The sequence below is a fragment of the Camelus ferus genome, chromosome 32 (assembly GCF_009834535.1).
Source record: "Camelus ferus isolate YT-003-E chromosome 32, BCGSAC_Cfer_1.0, whole genome shotgun sequence".
In the NCBI taxonomy this organism is placed as follows: domain Eukaryota; kingdom Metazoa; phylum Chordata; class Mammalia; order Artiodactyla; family Camelidae; genus Camelus; species Camelus ferus.
Genome location: NC_045727.1, coordinates 3,439,736 through 3,458,997, shown reverse-complemented (window position 1 = coordinate 3,458,997; position 19,262 = coordinate 3,439,736). Strand labels below are relative to the sequence as shown.

Genomic DNA, 19,262 nt, shown 5'->3' with positions numbered 1-19,262 from the left:
AAATGTCTTAACGCAACCAGTGGGGGGTAGGGGACAGAAATTTGGGGAACTGCTCTCCTAAAGCTACTAAATAGGGTCTTCTGAAGAAGCACAGAGATCACTTCACGATCCTTGAATTTTCTCTCACTGTCGATACTTGCTTTGCCTTTTCTGTTTTAGATATATGTATCCCAGGAGGTTGCCATATAACTTATGTCCACTGTTTCGTGGTAAGGGGAACAGATGAACACAATAATTTTATAAATTAAAAATTGACGGAAACTAAGAATGACTGATAGGTCTTAAAAGGAAAAGACAAAGCAAATCTACTGTAACACTACAAAGTGACACGAAGACCACAAGACCCAGGGAAGCCCCTCCATTCTAAACTGGCTTATGTATAGAAGTATTCCAGCCCAGGGATGTTGGCTATACCTTTGACGCTTAATTGTCTTACAATTCAGAAGTAAATGTCAAAATACTTAAATATATCGTGATATTTATTCAACAAACACATTTACCAATTCAGAAGAATGCCAAAACAATATATATACCTAGTTTATTAAATTTATATAGCAAAGCTAAATCATCAAAATGACATCTTTTACATATTTCCAGAGAAAGTGTATAAAATATAATTGGATCAAATGTGTAATACAGATATTTCTAATTTTTTTTACAGACTAATGCTTTAGCATCCACCTGAAATTCTGAACCATTTTTGATAACTGATGTAAAATTTCCCTTAAAAAATTTTATTCTCTAGGCCTCTCACTCCCTTGCCTTCAGAGATAGCCCGCACCCTGTACTGTGTATCTACTTTTACTTTAAACTGCACAACCAACCCTGCCCTTGTTGCCTTTCTCTTGCTTTTTGAGATGGCCTGCACTGTCTACGGACTGTGCATCTCTCTGAATAAATCTTTTACTCAAAAAAAAATTTTTTTTCCAAACCTTCATCTTACAACTTTTAAACCTGCGACTTGTTATTGTTTTAAAATCTTCTTTCTTCCAGGTCTCTCCTTTCTTTTCCATTCCTCAATATGTGTATCACTTTGTCCCGTTTTCGGATTTGAAATTTTAGGCAGTTGGACTAAATTTTGATAAGGTGCCCTTCAGCACTAACATCTTTGTCTTTATGGTTTGGGAAATAATCTAACCAATACTTTTGGTTCAATCTCAAACACTCCGTAGGTACCCCAAAAGTAAATTTATGACATCTTACACCGTCAAAATGAGGGCTGCGTCAACTCAGATCCATTTTGCAAACCTGGAAACTTTTCATTTCACAGGTGTTCCATTTCTGCCAGGTTTTTTTCATCTTTCAACCCAGAGGACTCCTTCTCCCTTCCTTCCCATCTAGTCTTGGCAGGTTCTGTCATTAAGATAGAAAGACACAAAGAAGGGCTAAGATCTATTTCCATATTTTGTCCAAAACTGCAGCATTTGGGTTGTGCGTAAATGTTTGTGATTTAAAATGCCCATCTGTTTCTCTAGGATTATCGTTGTTCTCCACTCCTTATAGTCTGTGCCAACATTGGGAGGAATCAAGACAATTCAGCTTTTTGGAATTCTGCTTTTGAAAGCCACCGCATATGAGGAGCCTGAAAAACCAAAGACAGGAGTAGCTCGGCAAAAAAAATAGCTATGGCATTGTTAACCACTCTGTCTCGGTTTTGGTTTGGCTACATTGGCTATCATTGTTGTTATTATCATTGCTAAAGTCATGGCTTCTAATCTGTCTAAAATTAAGTATCTGGTTTTACCTATGATTAAATATATCCATCCATCTGTATTCATCTGAGCCAAATATTTTATAAATAAGGAGGCAGAATCATCAAGCTTTATAAAAGGACTGCTTAGAACAATGGGAGATCAAGGCTGTGTGAGGACAAAGGACTGACTGTCATTTTGACTGAAGTGAATAGTTCAGTAGTTGAATTCTAAATCACCACCCAGAAGAAAATAATCCTCAAAAACTTCTCTCTTCCTCCCATTTTCCATGTGCTTAGTCAACCACCGGATACTGTTCTTGTTCTTCAAATGTTTTCTGAAACATTATGGGGGCAGAAGGGCTATTTGAGCAGACTTCGCATTCTTGAAAGGTCTCAAATTTACAAGTTTGACCTTTTCTGACAATGCAGTAAGAAATACGGTCACAGACATACACTGACAAGAATGAAATAATTCTTTGTTTGCCAGACAACTTTAAACTTGCATCCTATTATTGGAGCATACTACAGTTTGAATAAACCAGTTGGCTTTTTAAGAATCCTTTAAAAATTATTTTTATTATATGTATATTTGTTTGTTTTTTGGGAGGGATAATTAGGTCTATTTATTTTTTAGTGGTGGTACTGGGGATTGAACCCAGGTTAAAAAGTATTTTTAGGTAGAAACATTTCAATCCTAATAAAAAGTATAAAAAAGACCACCATACACTGCACCAAGATCATTCAGATTTGATATTTTGCCACATTTATTCCACATTTCTTTTTCGTCAGTTTTATTGAGGGATAATTCAGATACAATTTTTTGTGTAGAGTTTTTGATATACAGGTTTTCTCATATATCAATGTACAGTTTTTCTGGTGTACAGTTTTATGAGTTTTAACAAACACACATAGTCACGTAACCACAACCACAAAAGAAACAGAACAATTTTACCTCCCATAAAATTTCCCTCATGCTCCTTTATAGTCAGCCCCTCCTCCTGCCCCAGCCCCAGAAGACACTGATCTACCTACTTTCTGTCCCTATGGTTTTCTCTTTTCCAGGATGTCACATCAATGGACTCATTCAGTGTGTAGCCTTTTAAGCCTGGTTTCTTTCACTTAGACTAACGCCTTTGAGATTCATCCATGTTGTGTGTATCTACAGACTATTTCTTTCATTATTAATATTAAGGTAAAAAAAAAAAACCCATAACATTAAATTACCATCTTAATCATTTTTAAGTGTACAGTTCAGCAATGTTAAGTATTTTCACATTGTTAGGCAACAGATCTCTAGAACATTCTCACCTTGCAACATTGAAACTCTCTGCCCTCTAAATACTAATTTCCCCTCCCTCCAGCTCTTGGAAACCTATTTTCTTGTTTCTATGATTTTGACTCATATGATTTCATATGTGTGGAATCATAGAGTATCTGTCCTTTTATGACTGGCTTATTGCGCTTAGCATAATGTCCTCAAAGTTAGCATGTGACAGGATTTCCTTCCTTTTTAAGGCTACATAATATTCCATTGTGTATATATATATCATGCTGTCTTTATCCATTCACTTCTCAATGAACATTTGGGTTGCTTCCACCTCTTGGCTATTATGAATAATGCTGCTATGAGCATGGGCACACAAATACCTCTTCAAGATCCTGCTTTGAAAATTGTTTTATATTTCTTTAATTTTGTATTCAGATAAGATGATGGATTTTCACTAAACTTAATGTGATAATCACTTCATGATGTATGTAAATCAAATCATTATGCTGTATACCTTAAACTTATACAGTGTAATATGTTAATTATATATCAATAAAACTGGAAGGGAAAATATCCTGCTTTGAATTCTTCTGGCTATATGCCAGAAATGGGATTGCTAGACCATATGTAATTCTATTTTTATTTTTTTTAGGATCCTCTATACTGTTTTCCATAATGACTGCACCATTTTACATTCCCACCAACAGTATACAAGTGTTTTAAATTTTCCACATCCTCATCAACATTTGTTATCTTCTTTCCTTTTGACAGTAGCATCCAGAGGAGTGTGGAGTGATGTTTCATTGTGGTTTTGATTTGCGTTTCCATAATAATTAGTGATAGCAAGCATCTTTTTCTGTGCTTTTTGATGACATGTGTATCTTCTTTGGAGAAATATCTATTCAAGTTTTTTGCCCAATTTTTAATCAAGTTTTTTTTGTTGTTGAGTTATATAAGTTCCTTATATATTCTGAATATTAATCCCTCATCAGATATAAAATTTTCAATTACTTTCTCCCATTCTATAGGTTTCCTTTTCCCTCTATTGTTTTTTTTTTTTTGACACACAGAAGTTTTTAAGTTTGATACAGTCTCGTTTATCTAATTTTTCTTTTGTTGCCTGTGCTTTTGGTATTACACACAAGAAATCATTTCCAAGTCCAATGCCCTAAAGCTTTTCACCTATGTTTTCTTCTAGGAATTTAATGGTTGTAATCTATTTGAGTTAACATTCGTACATGACAGAAGGTAAGGGTCTAATTTCATTCTTTTGAATGTGGATATCCAGTTTTCCCAATGCCATTTGTTGAAGAGACTGTCCTTTCCCCACTGTATAGTCTTGGCACCGTTATTAAAAATCATTTGGCTAAATATGCAAGGGTATCTTTCAATCCGCAAGAATTCTGTAATGAATATGCCATGATTTCTTCATTCATTCACCAGTTGAAGGAATTTGAGTTTTTCGAGTTTGGGGCAATTACAAGTAAAGCCACTGTAAACATTCATACACAGATTTTGTGTGAACATACATTTTCCTTTCTCTTGAGTATATACCTAGGAGTGAGATTTCTGAGTTGCATGGTGAGTGGATATTTAATTTTATAAGAAACTGCCCAACTTTTTCCCAAAGTGACTGTATATTCTGCATTCCCATCAACAATGTTCGAGATTTCCAGTTGTTCCCAGGCTTGTGAAAACTTGCTATTAGTCAGTTCTGTTCTCATTTTCATTTTCAGCTATTCTAATAAGCATAAGGTGGCCTCTCACCGCGATTTGATTAGTTGACTTTTAATAAATCGAATCATCCTGTAATGGCACATTTACATGGCATTTTAGCCTTGGGATGCCAGAAGTATTTGTTAAATATTAAGAAATGGATTATTCATTTTTCTGTAAACAAAGAGCCTCAAAAATGGAAATGAGCTGACCTCTTGGTAACCCTGAGGGGCACCGCTCTCTCCTCCCCTACTTCTATTTCGGTTTCTGTGTTGTAAACATGTTTTCACCGTTATCCTCAGGATCTGCAGGCAATTCCGTTTTCAGTCACCCCTTCCTAGCAGCCTGTGAGTGAATTCTTCCTGAGAGCTGAACTTGCTTCATTTTGCCCCATCATGGGGTCAGGCATTTCTGCTACAGCTTGTTCCAAAGCTTTTATTTTTTTGTTAACCTAAATTTGTTGGAAAGAATGTGGAGATCAAAGAAAAGCAAATACAAGATTGGGTAAGCCTATGTCAAAGGCACCAACCTCACACTGTTAAAGCATGTTTTCCACGCCCCAGACGCATGGTCTGAAAAGTGTGATGTAGTTAGGAAGACAGTTAAAAAAAACTGGAATGTCCTGGAAACATCAGAGTTATCATGGCCATAATCATGAAAATTCTGGATGGAACTAACCCTAATTCCAAACCCCCAGAATCCTCATCTCTGCATTATTGTCAATTTATTGGGCAGGGGGAGGAGATGGTCTGATGAGAAAAGATGAAGTTTAACGAGGTCTGTTTGGACAAAGACTCATACTGACATCTCTTTTTAATAAAGGTCATTTGTGAATTCCTTGAAACAAACAATGAAAGTCTATCCAATCTAACTCCAGCTGCAGGTCTTCTCTCAGAGGGCAGTTGCTTACTATCGTGGGGTAATAAAAGATCAATCATATTTTAATCAATCAATCATATTCTGTCCCCTTCTAACATGGATCCACCTAAAAATTTCCTCTTAAAATGTTCTCTGCAAGACTTAACAAGCTGGTAATTGTAACCGTTTCTAGGGAGGAGAAAGAAAGGAGAGTCAATCTTCAATCTATTGTACATGTATTACTTTTCACTCAATAACTGATTTTTTAAATTAAATAACCACAACAATAAAACAAAAATTTAAAATATATGTTCCCTCTCTTAATCATCTCATTCCTATATTTCTTTAGGCGGAGCATTTGGAAAATAGGGCAAAAGTCCTTCCCTCCTGCCAGCCTTGTCCAAAGTTTACTGCTTAAACTAGACTTGAAAGCAAAATTTAAAACCTGTGAACATTTTTCAAGTCTAAAAAAAATTAGACTCAAACCAACACTGTAGTCTTCTATGGTTGTACTGTACAAAGTATTTATTTTGAGGAATTAGTGAAAATACATATCACCGCTTTTGAAATTTTTTAAAGGGATGGCACAGAGGGAGACTAGTTGCTGCCCAGGTTAACTTCTATTGGTCACTAGTGACCATGATTTGGAGGCTGGCTCTTGGTCCTGACATTCCAGAAACAAACTCTTTGCAGGTCAGCCCAGGATTCCTGGGTCATGGTAAGCAGATCTTCCACTGATCAAGAGAAGAGAGGTCCATTTATTGCTCCTACTTATCCTTCAAATTTCACCTCCTCCAGGAGGCCCTCCTGCCCTGACCTACCAAGGAGGCAGACCCTCATAAATTTTGGAGTAAGACCAGTCTGGGTTAATCCTGTTCCATCCCTTATTAGCTGGGTGACCTTGAGCAAGTTATTTAACGTCTCTGACAAAACCCATCACACTGTTTCCAATTAAAATCAAGACTAGAGGGGTTTTACTTAACCACACTGATCTTACATATGTATTTCCTTTCTCCCACACCACAAAGTTTGGTTGTCAACAGCTCCAACATAATTTATTGTTTGTTTTGTCCCACAATACGCTTAACATAGTGCTGTCTCTGAATAGCAATACCAATACACAAAACACATGATTATTTTTTAACGTTAAGACATTTTAGCTGCACACTTTCATTTAATCCCCTTGCGTTTGGCATGCTGCCTCACCTTTACCCTTTTTTCTGACTGCCATCTCTGAACCTAGAGCTGCCATGTTTCAAGTTCTCCAGAGAACTTTGTTTGCAGTGACTGAGGCAAGGAGTCACAGGAGGGACTCTGGGGTTAACAGTTCCTAGTATACATTTAAAATTAAAGATCTCATTTCAGCCCCACCTCTCACCCAGGTACCTAGGACCTTCAATTCCTGAGCCTGCTGGGCTGCAGCCAGATTACTCCTCGTTGGCATCCCCTTCTGCGAGACCTGGGGCTTCTCCACTCAGGTAAGTCATCCATCTACTTCCTATCTTTCAAAAAGGATTTGACAGACACCTCTCATGAGCAGTCATTTCTTTCCTATTCTTTGTGGGCTTAGACATTTTGGATTCCTTTTTCTATCGTTTTAGTAGTGTTTCAGGAGAGAGAAGAGAAATCTGCATGGGTTTCATTTGCCATGTTTCTATATGTTTCACGTAAACATTTTACATATCAGGCATAGACAAGTAGTATAGTGAAACGATTAAACACACACATTCTGGAGCCACAGTGTTTAGGTTCAAATTCCTACTTTTGCCACTTGCTAGCTGTGTAATTTGGGCATGCTTTCTGTGCTCAGATTCCTCATTTATAAAATGGAGATGCTAGTGGTACCTAATACAAAATTGTCTGTGTGTGGGATGGCGCTGGGCACTTATTAAGCACTCCAAAGGCTTTAAAATGTTATTAAAGAAAGGGTTCAGGGTTCCTTAATTGGAAAGGACCAAACGATGTTGATAATTCTGCCTTAAGCTAAAGGAGGAAAATTGATTCGTTGGTAACTTGCCTTGAAGCTGACTGTGTTTCCCTCAGGGTTTAGCCATTCTGAATCGTGTAGTTTCCCTTTTTTTCCCTGCAGGTGGCAGCCTTTGTCACCAAAACTTTGCTCCTCACACAAGCTGACCCTGAGAGGAAACCAAAACCTCTCTTTTTTCTTTCATTGGATCTATTATTCAATCAACAAGTATTTACTGAGTACCTACTACATGTCAGGAGCCAGGGAAATGGCAGTAGTCAAGCACACATCATCGCTGCCTTCTCAAAATTTACAGTTTGCTTCACCAAAGATGACATATAGATGGCAGACAGGTGCATGAAAAGATGCTCAACATCGCTAATTATCAGCAAAATGTGAATCAAAACTACAATGTGGTATAACCTCACACCAGTCAGAGTGGCCATCATAAAAAAGTCTACAGTGGTGAGGGAAATAGCTCAGTGGGTTCAATCCCCAGTACCTCCATTAAAAAAAACTACAAATAATAAATGCTGGAGAGGGTGTGGAGAAAAAGGAACCCTCCTACACTATTGGTGGGAATGTAAATTGGTGCAGCCACTGTGGAGAACAGTATGGAGGTTCCTTAAAAATCTAAAAATAGAGTTACATTATGATCCAGCAATCCCACTTCTGAGCATGTATCTGGAGAAAACTCTTAATTAGAAAAGATAGACTCACCCCAGTGTTCATAGCAGCACTATTTGCAACAGCCGAGACATGAAAACAACCTAAATGTCCATCAACAAATGAATGGATAGAGATGTGATACACACACACACACACACACACACACACGAATATTACTCAGCCATAAAAAAGAATGAAATAATGCCATTTGCAGCAACATGGATGGACCTAGAGATTATCATATTAAGTGAAGTAAGTCAGAAAGAGAAAGACAAATATCATACGCTATCACTTATATGTGGAATCTAAGAAAATGATACAAGTGAGCTTATTTAAAAACAGACATAGACTCGCAGACATAAAAAACAAAGTCATGGTTACCAAAGAGGAAAAGAGAAGGGGAAGGATAAATTAGGAGTTTGGGATTAACATATACACACTACTATATATAAAATAGGCACCCAACAAGGACCTACTGTATAGCACAGGGAACTATACTCAAAATTTTGTAATAACCTATAACAGAAAATAATCTGAAAAAGAATAAATATATATATATATGTATAACTGAATAACTTTGCTGTACACCTGAAACTAACACAACATTGTAAATCAACTATACTGCAATAGAAAATTTTTTTTTAATTTATGGTTTCTAAGTTTGTTACAGCTGCAGAACTTAATTCAAAGAAGTGGAGGCACAAGCCCTAAATGGAGTCCTAACTCTGAGACAGAATGCCCTCTTGAGCAAAATGATGCTGTAAAGGGCATTACTTAGTACCAATTATTTTTCAGGCCTACTTGCCTTCAAAAGGAGGTTTTCATGAGCTCCACTCTCAGAGGAAAAGATAAGGAGGCTAAGGGGCACTGAGATAGTCACCAATGCACAAGGGGGTGTTGAGGTATTGGAATGGGTGGACAGGAGGATTTAGGAAGTATAGGCCAGAGATGATAATTCTGAAAATGTCCCCACATTTTTAAGCTAAACATTTCCTTTTTAAGAAAAATTATCCAAAATTTGGAAATAAGACCAAGAGAGGGAAGTGTAGTTCCTTCCGTATCAAGGACATTGTTTTTAACAAGCCCACCTAAGGATTAATTGTCTAGCAGGGGTTGGCAAACTTTCTGTAAAGTCCAAGATAATAAATATTTTAGGCTTTGGGGCTATATGCTCTCTGTCAGCTATTCAACTCTGTCACCATACTACTCTGATTTTGTAGTGCAAAAGTAGACTTAGACAATATGAAAACAAATGGATATGGCTGTGGTCCGATAAAACTTTATTATAAACACAAGCAGCAAACCAGATTTGGCCCACTGGCCATATATGAAGGCCAATGAATGTATCTTTGTTTGCCTAGCAGTTTACTGCTGATTAAAGTCTCAGAATTTTGCCTGGTTTGAGTTTCAAAGTATTCCTCTCCAAAATAGAAAAGAACCCCAAAGGTTAAGTTTTTATTACGCTGACGAGATTAACCGGTTTAGTATCTAAGACTCCTAACTTCCTCAAATATCTACTTCCTCAAAACACTCTGAACCAGCTTAACCATCTTACTGTTTCCTCTTTAACAAGCTGAATAAATTTTTGACATGTGTTCATTCTCTATTTGAATGAGTCACGCTTAGATGTTGTTGTCTGTTATACTTTTGTTGTTCCCCAGTAATTAGCAGTAAAACCTATTAACTAAGACCCCTGTGCTACCATGGAGGGTACCAAAGGAAGAAGGAATTTAGGAACTGCATCTCATTCTATTGTTAAACTCAAGAGGACAGAAGGAGGGAAACCCCTTGTGAAGGGGACAGAGTTTTTGCGCCTTTGGCAAATAATAAAAAGCCTATATAACTTCCCCCCAAAATTCCCCTACCCTCAGCCTGAATAAGGCATAATTCTTTATACTTCCAAAAATGGACTATGGGAAGAGTCATTCTATCTCACCCAGCCTCAGAGTTGATCTCTAGGATTTCACTTTCACATTTCAGTCCTAAAGTCCTAACCTCCTCAAGTCGACTTTTTAAAACAACCCCACACCCAGGTGTTATGGACTGAATTTCTGTGTCCAACTTTTAGGTTGTGCATTTTTTTCAGTCAATACCTGGACTTTTGGTATCAAATCCATGAAATCATTGCCAAATCCAATAAAATGAAACTTTCCCCCTGTTTTCTTCTTAGAGTTTTATAGTTCTAACTCTCATATATAGGTCTTTGATCCATTTTGAGAAACTTTTAACTATTAAAATAGACAGATCCATCAAATTTTTCCTTAACAGCCTGTGCCTTTTTATATATTTTTGAAACCATCATTTCTTACCCCAATATTCTGTATCTTCTTCTAAAAGTTTTAAAATTTTGCTTTTGCTTTTACCCCTGGAATTTACTCTTGTATACGGTGTGAGTTAGGGATCCAATTTAATTTCTTTCTCCCAGAGGGATAACCAATGTCCTCCTTCCATTTTTTAAATAATTTTTCCCCCAAATTTGTAACCTTACCTCCATTTCCTCTCAGGTTTCCACATAGGCATGAGTCTCTTCTCCCTCTTAATATTTACCTAGCTGAGCCTTCAAAAAGTCCTTTCCCTTTCATATCTGTTTGGTTGGTCTACTAAGATCACAGTTCTAGCTGTAAAAAATCCCTGCCCTTCTTGGGAGAGTAATCAGTGTGAAAATGGGAGCAAGCTGGCAGGGACCACAGAGGAAAAACATCCCACAGGGCACAGGGGACCTGGGTGAAGTCAATTATGCCAGCACTGAAAGAAAAATCCAAGCAAAAACAAGCAGTTTATGGAGTACAAGCCTCCCCCATTCTCCTCCTGAGACCAAGGATTTCATGCCCCAGAGAGGGCACCAGATGGGAGAAGACAGAAATCTGCTGTTACCTCTGCCAGTCTCACTTCCATATCTATGTGTCTGTTTCTCTTTCACATGATTAAAAATACTGTAAATTAAAAAAAATCCCTGCTTTCCTCCAGTTTAGCCAGCCGGTCTTCCTTTATTTGTCTTTCACTCCTCTACTGGTTCTGTTCTGGTAGTATGACAGAAGCTTTTTTTAAAAAAAAAAAAGTTAATGTATTTGAGGTATATTTGACATTATATTAGTTTCAAACTGATTTGATATTTGTATACATTGTGAAATGATCACTACAATAAGACTCGTTAACACCCGTTACCAAACATGCTTAGGATCAAAGTTTTTTCTTGTGATGACGACTTTTACGACCCACTCTCAGCAACTTTCAAAATTATATGCCAGGGGGAAGGGTATAGCTCAAGTGCGCACATGCTCAGCATCCAAGAGGTCCTGGGTTCAATCCCGAGTACCTACTCCAAGTGGAAATCAATGAAGAAACCTAATTACCACCCCCTCATAAAAACAAAACAATACAAGCCAGAAAATATGCCATTGTGCTGTACACCAGACACTGACACACTGTAACTGACTGTACTTCAATAAAACAAAAGCGTATGACAGAATCATATTTTTAAAAACAACCTAGCTCTTCCTTGATTCCCTAAGCAAACCTTTTTCCCAGAGACAGCCTTCTAGGCATAAGCTTCATTAACTGCCTTTTTAGGTTCTGTATTTTCATTAGCTTTCTCTACCTCCACCCACAAAGAAGTATATTTCCTCTATAATAAGGATCATGTTCTTTTCATTTGTTTTCTGTAATAAAATATAACCCCATTCTGCAGGTAAACTCAGTCTGGTCTCCTCAAAAGTCCAAAACCATGATCAAGGATTATACAATTAACAAATCAGAGCCAACTTGGGATCCCAGGAGTGAGGTGAGCCTTACCAGCATGTGACAAGCCAAATAGAGTCAAGAGATCAATGCCTCCACAAGTCCTGCTCATGACCCTGATTGAGGCTCAGAACAACCTACAGAACAGATTCGGGGCTGCTAACTTTGCATTATCCACCTACTCCCTGTGTTCATGCTGTAAAAAGACTACAATCTCACAAACAAGAGCTCTGTTCACCCTGTAGAATTTAGCTGGCTTTGCTGTTTAAAATCCAGCCTAAAACTTTGCTGAAATATGTAATATAAGAAACAAAAAATTTCTCCCATCAAAGCCTGACCGTCTGTAAGCTAAAGTGCTGCCCTCTTTAAAGTAAGCCTTCCCTGGGACAGAAAGACTTTTTTCCCCAACAAACGTAACCCCTGCCCGAGCCACCTGCTGAGGTCAAAGCTGTACTCATGCGGGTTAGGTCAAGGCCTGCCCTAGAGGTCCTTGAACTTGGGACCCTGCCAGTTAAAATCTTGCTGAACAACTGTAGCTGTCACAAACTGTCCAGGTCAAGCATCCACTTGACCCAAAATTACCTTTAAGCCTAAAGCCCTGAATGCATCAGAAACTCGATACCCATGTGGTATTTTAGCCCCCAAATGTCAGGCCTTATGCCTGCTTCTGAAGTTTTCTGAAGAGAAAATTAACATGTTGGGGGGTTATGAGGTGATAATTAATTATCCCCTTCTTGGCCTTTCTCAATTCTAAACCCACTGAGACATACATGCATAAATCGGGCAGCTGGAGTGCCAAAGTATCAGCTTTATCAATAAGGCTTATTAGAGAACATGGCTTTATTATGCACACAATCCCCATTTGGATTACACTGACTTACCTGGTCACAGACTGGGTTCCTGCAGGCCTCCTCCCAAGGGACAGGCTCCCCATGATGGAGGAGGAAACATGAGTATCCAAAGGTCAGACCACAGCAAGAAAGAAAAAAAGAGAAAAGACTGGGCCACATGCTCGCTAAAACCAAGCTCCCCCAAAACTGAGTTCCCCTGCTGAGTTTATGATTGATCTCTCTATCCAAAACTTTATTACTTTTCCTGTCCCCCCTCTTCCCCTCAGGATTGAGAAGTATCAAGAAAGGAGGGTGGCTGAAACTGAGCAGGACCTTGTGGGGCCTTCCCAGGTACAAGTCCCTTGGTGTTCCCCACTTCTTGTTTGATTGGAATCAGAAGGCTGATGATTAAATATTCCCAAAACATCACCCTGTTACCTCACCACCAACCAATCATAAAAATGTCCATGGGGCTGATCAGACACCCTACAACCCTCACCCCAAATGTTGCCTTTAAAAGCCCTTGCCTGAAAGCCATTGGGGAATTTGGGTCTTTTGAGCACTAGCTACCTGTTCTCCTTGCTTGGTGCCCTGCAAATAAATGCTTACTTTCCTTCACCACCACCTAGTGTCAGTAGATTGGCTTTGCTGCATGAAGGGCAAGGGGACCGAGATTCAGTTCAGTGACATCAGCACCTTCTTCTGAATCCACCAATCAGACCCACTCCTCATCCCATGAAGGTAGTAAGAAAGAGATCACAAGTTTTCCCTCAGTAGTTTTTCTACTGAGGAACAGTAGTTCCCTATCCTCTATCTAAATTAGCAGAGCATAAATTCCCTTCTAAAAGCTGCCTTTGGTTTGGTGACTTATTCTTGATTCAAAATTGTAGTCATGGTATCAGGATCACAGGGTGTTTTCAGGATTCACTTTGTTACAAGCCAAACTCAAAGTGGCTTAAGGAAAAGAGGAAATTAATATGAGTTCAGGGACTGATCTTCCTACAGGCAAAGCTGGATTCAGGGGTTTAATCAATATCAAAAGGCCTCTGTTTCTTACCATCTTTAGGCTCTGCTTCTCTCTGAATTGCCTTCATTCTCAGGCTGGCTCTTCCCAAGTAGAGGCAAAAATGGCCTTCAGCAGCTCCAGACTTTCATTCTACCAGCTTAGGAATCCTGGTGAGAATTTCTTAATGCTTTCAGCAAAATCCCATAATGGTGTTTTGTTGGCCTAGCTTGGGTCAATGTGCCTTCTTACTGCACCAATTACTGTGACCAAGAGAATGAAATGCTCTGACTGGTTAGACCTGGGTCATGTGCCCTCTCCCCACCCCACCAGTGATCCAGTTCCACCCAAAGTGCATGAATCAACATGGATTATTCCTCCAAGGAATGAAAATACTATTGTCAGAGAATGGGAGGAATGGATTCTAGGTGGGAAAAACATGACCATCACACAATGCAAAGCAAGATAAATTCAATGGAAAGAACAGCCTGTGGCTAGTGCCTTCAAAAGGGCTTTGCAGGGCAGCACAAGAGTGTCCTGGACACCTCTCCAGTTAGCCCAGCTCAACCCGTTACATTTCTCTGGGAGTATCATGTTACTTGCCCCCCTTTTCTCAGCTCTAAAACAAGTTGCTTGCTCTATGCGACCTCTTAATCAACAGCATTCACTTCTCAGGTACTTATTTAGCACCTATTGGATGCTAGGCACTGTTCCTGACACTTGAGATAAATAGAATGGTGAATAAAATACACAAAATCCCCTGCTCTTCTGGAAATTACATTTTAGTCAGGGAGGAGACAAAAAATAAAAAAAAGAAATCAGTCCTATGTGTTATGAAGGGAAATGCAAATAGGCCGTTGGGAGTTTTCGCATTTAAAGAGGTGGTCAGTGTAGATGAGGCAGGTAATGTATATGGGATGTGCTCAGTCTATGGTATCTATTGTTCTCACTATCATTATTACTCTTATTTTATTTTTTATTATTTTATTATAATTATAGTATTATAATTAATGCATATTAATAGCATTTGGTGACCCCCTTGAAGTCTCCGGCATTAAGTATCATCAGCTTAGCATATAAGGCCCTCTGCAGTAGGTCCTAAGCTATTTTTTTGATTGTGATATAATTCACATACCACAACATTTACCCTTTTAAAGTGTACAGTTCAATATATTCAGTATGTATCTAAGGTTGTGGGACCATCACTACTGTCTAATTCCAGAACATTTTCATTACCCTAAAAATGAACCCCAAACCCATTAGCAATCATTTCCCATCCCCCCTCCCCTCAGCCTCTGGCAACTACTAATCTACTTTCTGTCTCTATGGGTTTGCCTATTCTGGACATTTCATATAAATAGCATCATATGATATGTGGTCTTTGGGGACTGGTTTCTTTAATTTAGCATAATGTTTTCAAGGTCTCCATGTTGAGGAATGTATCAGTCCTTCACTTCTTTTTATGGCTGAATGGTCCCTAAGTTATTTTCCTAGCCCCATTCCTCATTATTCCCCATTCAAGCCCTGAGGCTGAGCTGCGCTAGACTAGTTGTTCTCCAATCACACGCTGCCTTCGTTGTGGTTCCATTTCTTTTTCTTGGAATGGTTATACCCCCTCCTCAGACCTCCGTCTGTCCATGTAGGCCTCTAACAGTTGTCACCACTTCATGAAGTGCCCTGAGTGTTCTTTCACCCCATAGGATCCTCTTTCTCCTCCTCACACTTTGCTTTTATTTTCTCTATATATTTACTTAATTTTAACCCTCCTACTACACTGTGACTGCCTTGAAGGGACCAACCTTAGCCCAGAGCCTCAGATATAACAAGTGCTCCCCAAATATTTGTTCTGTTATAAGGAATTGGTATAACCCAGTGTTTCTAAACTGGGACTGACTTTGCCCCCTGACCCCAACCTCCAGGGGACATTTGGCTATATCTGGAGACATTTTTGATTGTCACAACTAGGGGGTGAGGTGTGCTACTGGCATCTAGTAGGTAAAGGTCTGGGATGCTGCTAAACTCCCTCCATTGCATAGGACAACCCCCCACAGCTAAGAATCGTCCGGCCCAAAATGTCAATAATGCCAAGGTTGAGAGACCTTGCCATAAACTAATTAATTCTTCTTTGAGTAGGTTAGCAAAAAGAAATCAGACAAGATCTGTGTACCAGTCCGGCAGAAAATCTCATTAGGGATTTTGTGTGTGTGTGTGTGCTTTTTTTAGGAGCTAGGGGTGACTCTAGTGCAAAGCTCTTTCCTAATGCCATAGAGGTGCCCTGGGAGCACAGATGGTATTTTCACCACTCGCTCGCTTCTGAGAGTGACAACTGACCTCCCAGGAATCCTTGAAGTGCTAGGAATGTAACTCTGCTAAGGAAGAAAACTCTTAGGGTTTTTTAAGTCTAGCAAAATGCCACAAGTGAATTGTGCTCCTAGGGGAGGGCACGGGAAGATGGTTTTTGTTTCTGGTTTTATTTTTTTTTCCCAAGTAGCCTCTTCTGGCTACTGGGGTATTGCCATGAAGTGAAACTTTTCTTAATTGCTCTGGAATAAATGATTCAAGGGAACCTGAGGCCCTGTCTCCTCTCCTTTCCAAAAAGTGCAAAGGAGCTTTGAGAAAGGATTCTGTTCGCATTGTGCTCCAATGAGCAACTCATTTGCTGAAAACTCATTTGCAGGAAATTCAAGGCACTCGTATCATCTAACTGTGAAAACAGTAGCCCTGTCAGAGCAGAGGTTACCAGCTTCAGAGTCACATCTTATGTTCCTGCTCATCTCAACCAACCGGTTCTTGTGAGTGACATGGAAATTAGGTAATGTATGCCTTGGAAATGAAAGGTAGGAGCAGTCTGAAGGAGTTTGACGAGGCAAGGAATAGGGGTTGACATGCTATTTTAAAAAGTTTGTCCTTGGGGTAGAATTACCTGACAGCCTGGTTGGGATTTGGAAGTGGTGTGAGCTTAAAAAGAACAACCTTTAGCACAGCTGGCATAGACATAAATGCCAAGTAGAGGTTCCGCAAAGCTCCACCCCCTCTTCTAGGTGTACTCCAATTCCTGTGGGTCATAAAAAAAGGCAAGGTGTGATTGCATTCCTAGGATTGCTGTATTTTTTATCCAATAAATGATCTTTTTTTTTTTTTTTTTGGTCTACGTATTTGACAAAATGCCACTCACTATGTGAAGTGATTTGTTCAGGCCCATTTTGATGAAAGCTCAAAGGACAGAAACATATACTTAGCACACTGTGAACCGCAGAAGTGTTTAATGATGACGGTAACAGGATAACGGAATGTGCTTGGAGTGGATGGTTGGCAGGCCTTTAGATGTATTAAGACAGGTATAAAAAAGAGTCATTTAAGAATGAGATGGGACTCCGCAGAGTGACTGAAGTTCTGTCAAAAGTGAACTGGAAAAGGACCAGTGCTTCCGGGTGAGTTTATGTTTCAATAAAAAGAAAAATTATTCCAAATTAGATCACTTGCCTCAAATCTCTTTTTCCTTTTATTTGTGAACCCTTTCATTCAATCATTCCTTTATTCAACAAATACAATTTTTATATTATTTATGGTTCCTATTCAATTATGCCTTCTTTAATTCAACATTTACAAATTGCTTTAGTTCTAATAATACAATGGCAAATGATCCTTGCCTTTGGGGAGCTTGGGATCTAGTGAAATATTTATTCATTATTTCATTTATTTACTAAAGTGTTTACTGTGTGCGCATATGTTCTGGGGATACAGTAAGAAAGAACACAGGAACCTCAGGTAATGGAATTACAATCTAGTGGGTGGAAGGACGGCCTAAAGCAAAGGTCCTGAGACAGCTGTGAGCATGGCTAGAGCCCAGTTAGTGAACGGGGCACAGCACCAAAGAGTATGAAGAGGTATGCAGGTGCTAGATTATTTACTGTTTCACTAGTATGGTCTGTAATCTGAATGTACTCATATACACATACAAACATGTAACACATATTTGGTGAGCTAATCTTCCCACTAGATTACAAACTCCCTCATTAAATTTAGTTATTATTCAACCTAAGTCATTTCAGAAGATTGCTTAGTCAAAATCTGGAGAAGGCAACTGTGATGTCTTTGTTAAGGGTAGGCTGAGAGCTTTAAAAAAAAAAAAGTAGGGGAGGGACTGCCTTTCTTGCCAAGGTCTGTCCTTTTGATGAGAAGGGATGGCAGCTGTAGGAGGAGAGAGGCGGCCTGTCATCTTTGCAAGTCTTTGGCACTGCATGACCTCTCTGAGTGCCCAAGTCAGAGGTGGGGAGAAGACCTGCTTACCCAGGTGGACCCGCAAGAAAATTAAGATTTGGGGCAAAAAAATGGGGGGCTGGAATTTTTTATTCCCCACTTGGCAGAACCATCTGCAAAGTCTAAAACACTTCTGTATGACAAGTCTTCAATGGCCATTCCTGTATCTCCATCATCATGTTAATAGGGACAGATAACATTTTCTCGAATTTCCTAAATATTATGCAAAACGGCTCTTCTTTACAAACAGACTGCCGCCCCTAAACCTTTCCAATATATAAGTTCTGGAGGTGTCACGAAATTTGTGTACTTCAGTTTCTTAGTATAAATACTACAAAATAATAATACGTAACCCCATAGTTTCTTTCAGGTTTTCCTCTAAAAGAACAGTGGTGTTGTTTAGAACAACACCCTTTAAAATATATGGTTAAAACAAGGGAGAAAACTTTCAAGTACCCACTTGTAATTCTCAGTACTTAGACTCGGCGTCTGGGGAATCCTCCTAGGTCCTAGATGCTAGGCAGCGAAGCAAAGAGCGACTACAACTCCTGGACTACAGCTCCCAGGAGACATTGTGTCAACACCCTCTGCGCACGCTCCACCTCTGTGACTGCATAGGGCACCGAGCCCAGGAGGTGGGGCTTGAGCATGAGCCGCGAGTCGTGGGCGGGGCTAGAGGCGTGGCCATAAAGGGGGCGGTGCTGCCGGGGGGGCCCGGAACACGCTAGTGGAGCGGAAGATGGCGGCGGTAGCGGTGGCTGCAGCTGGGACCCCGGTCGGGCTGAGGTGGAGGGGCCGCCGGCTCTGACCTCACTCTGGCTCCGGTGCGCGCGGCAGAACGTGTGCGAGGCTCCGCGCGGCGGGCAGGGGCGGCAGCGGCGACTGCGCGCCGCCCTGAGGAGCGTCTCAGGGGCGGCGCGGCTGCGGCTGAGGAGAGAGCCGGCTCCGGGCCTCCGCGTCCTCTTACTCCCCGGGGCCCCCGCCTCCTCGGGGGGGCGGCGGCGGCGATGTTCTCGGTCCTCTCGTACGGGCGACTGGTGGCCCGCGCCGTGCTCGGCGGCCTCTCGCAGACCGACCCCAGGGCCGGCGGCAGCGGCAGCGGCAGCGGCGACTACGGGCTGGTGACGGCCGGCTGCGGCTTCGGCAAGGACTTCCGTAAGGGCCTCCTCAAGAAGGGCGCGTGCTACGGGGACGACGCGTGCTTCGTAGCCCGGCACCGCTCGGCCGATGTGCTCGGTGAGTGCCAGGCCGGGTCCCCCGCC

General features: G+C 40.3%; 1 protein-coding gene and 1 long non-coding RNA gene across 2 annotated transcripts in view; one reads left to right on the top strand and one right to left on the bottom strand.

Annotated features, from left to right (window-relative positions):
* Window positions 1-1,697: 1,697 nt before the first annotated feature.
* On the bottom strand, window positions 1,698-15,023 carry LOC116661014. The gene is made up of 3 exons (XR_004316784.1): window positions 14,941-15,023; window positions 12,451-12,453; window positions 1,698-1,708 (listed from the first exon to the last, which is right to left on the bottom strand). It is a non-coding gene; the product is annotated as an uncharacterized LOC116661014 (long non-coding RNA).
* A 3,700-nt stretch (window positions 15,024-18,723) lies between these two features.
* Window positions 18,724-19,262, top strand: part of PPTC7 (protein phosphatase targeting COQ7) — a 35,025-nt gene continuing 34,486 nt past the window's right edge. Inside the window, exon 1 of the mRNA XM_006178129.3 lies at window positions 18,724-19,236. Coding sequence (XP_006178191.3) covers window positions 19,008-19,236 — 229 coding nt within the window. The 5' untranslated portion in view covers window positions 18,724-19,007. The remainder of the gene's footprint in view (window positions 19,237-19,262) is intronic.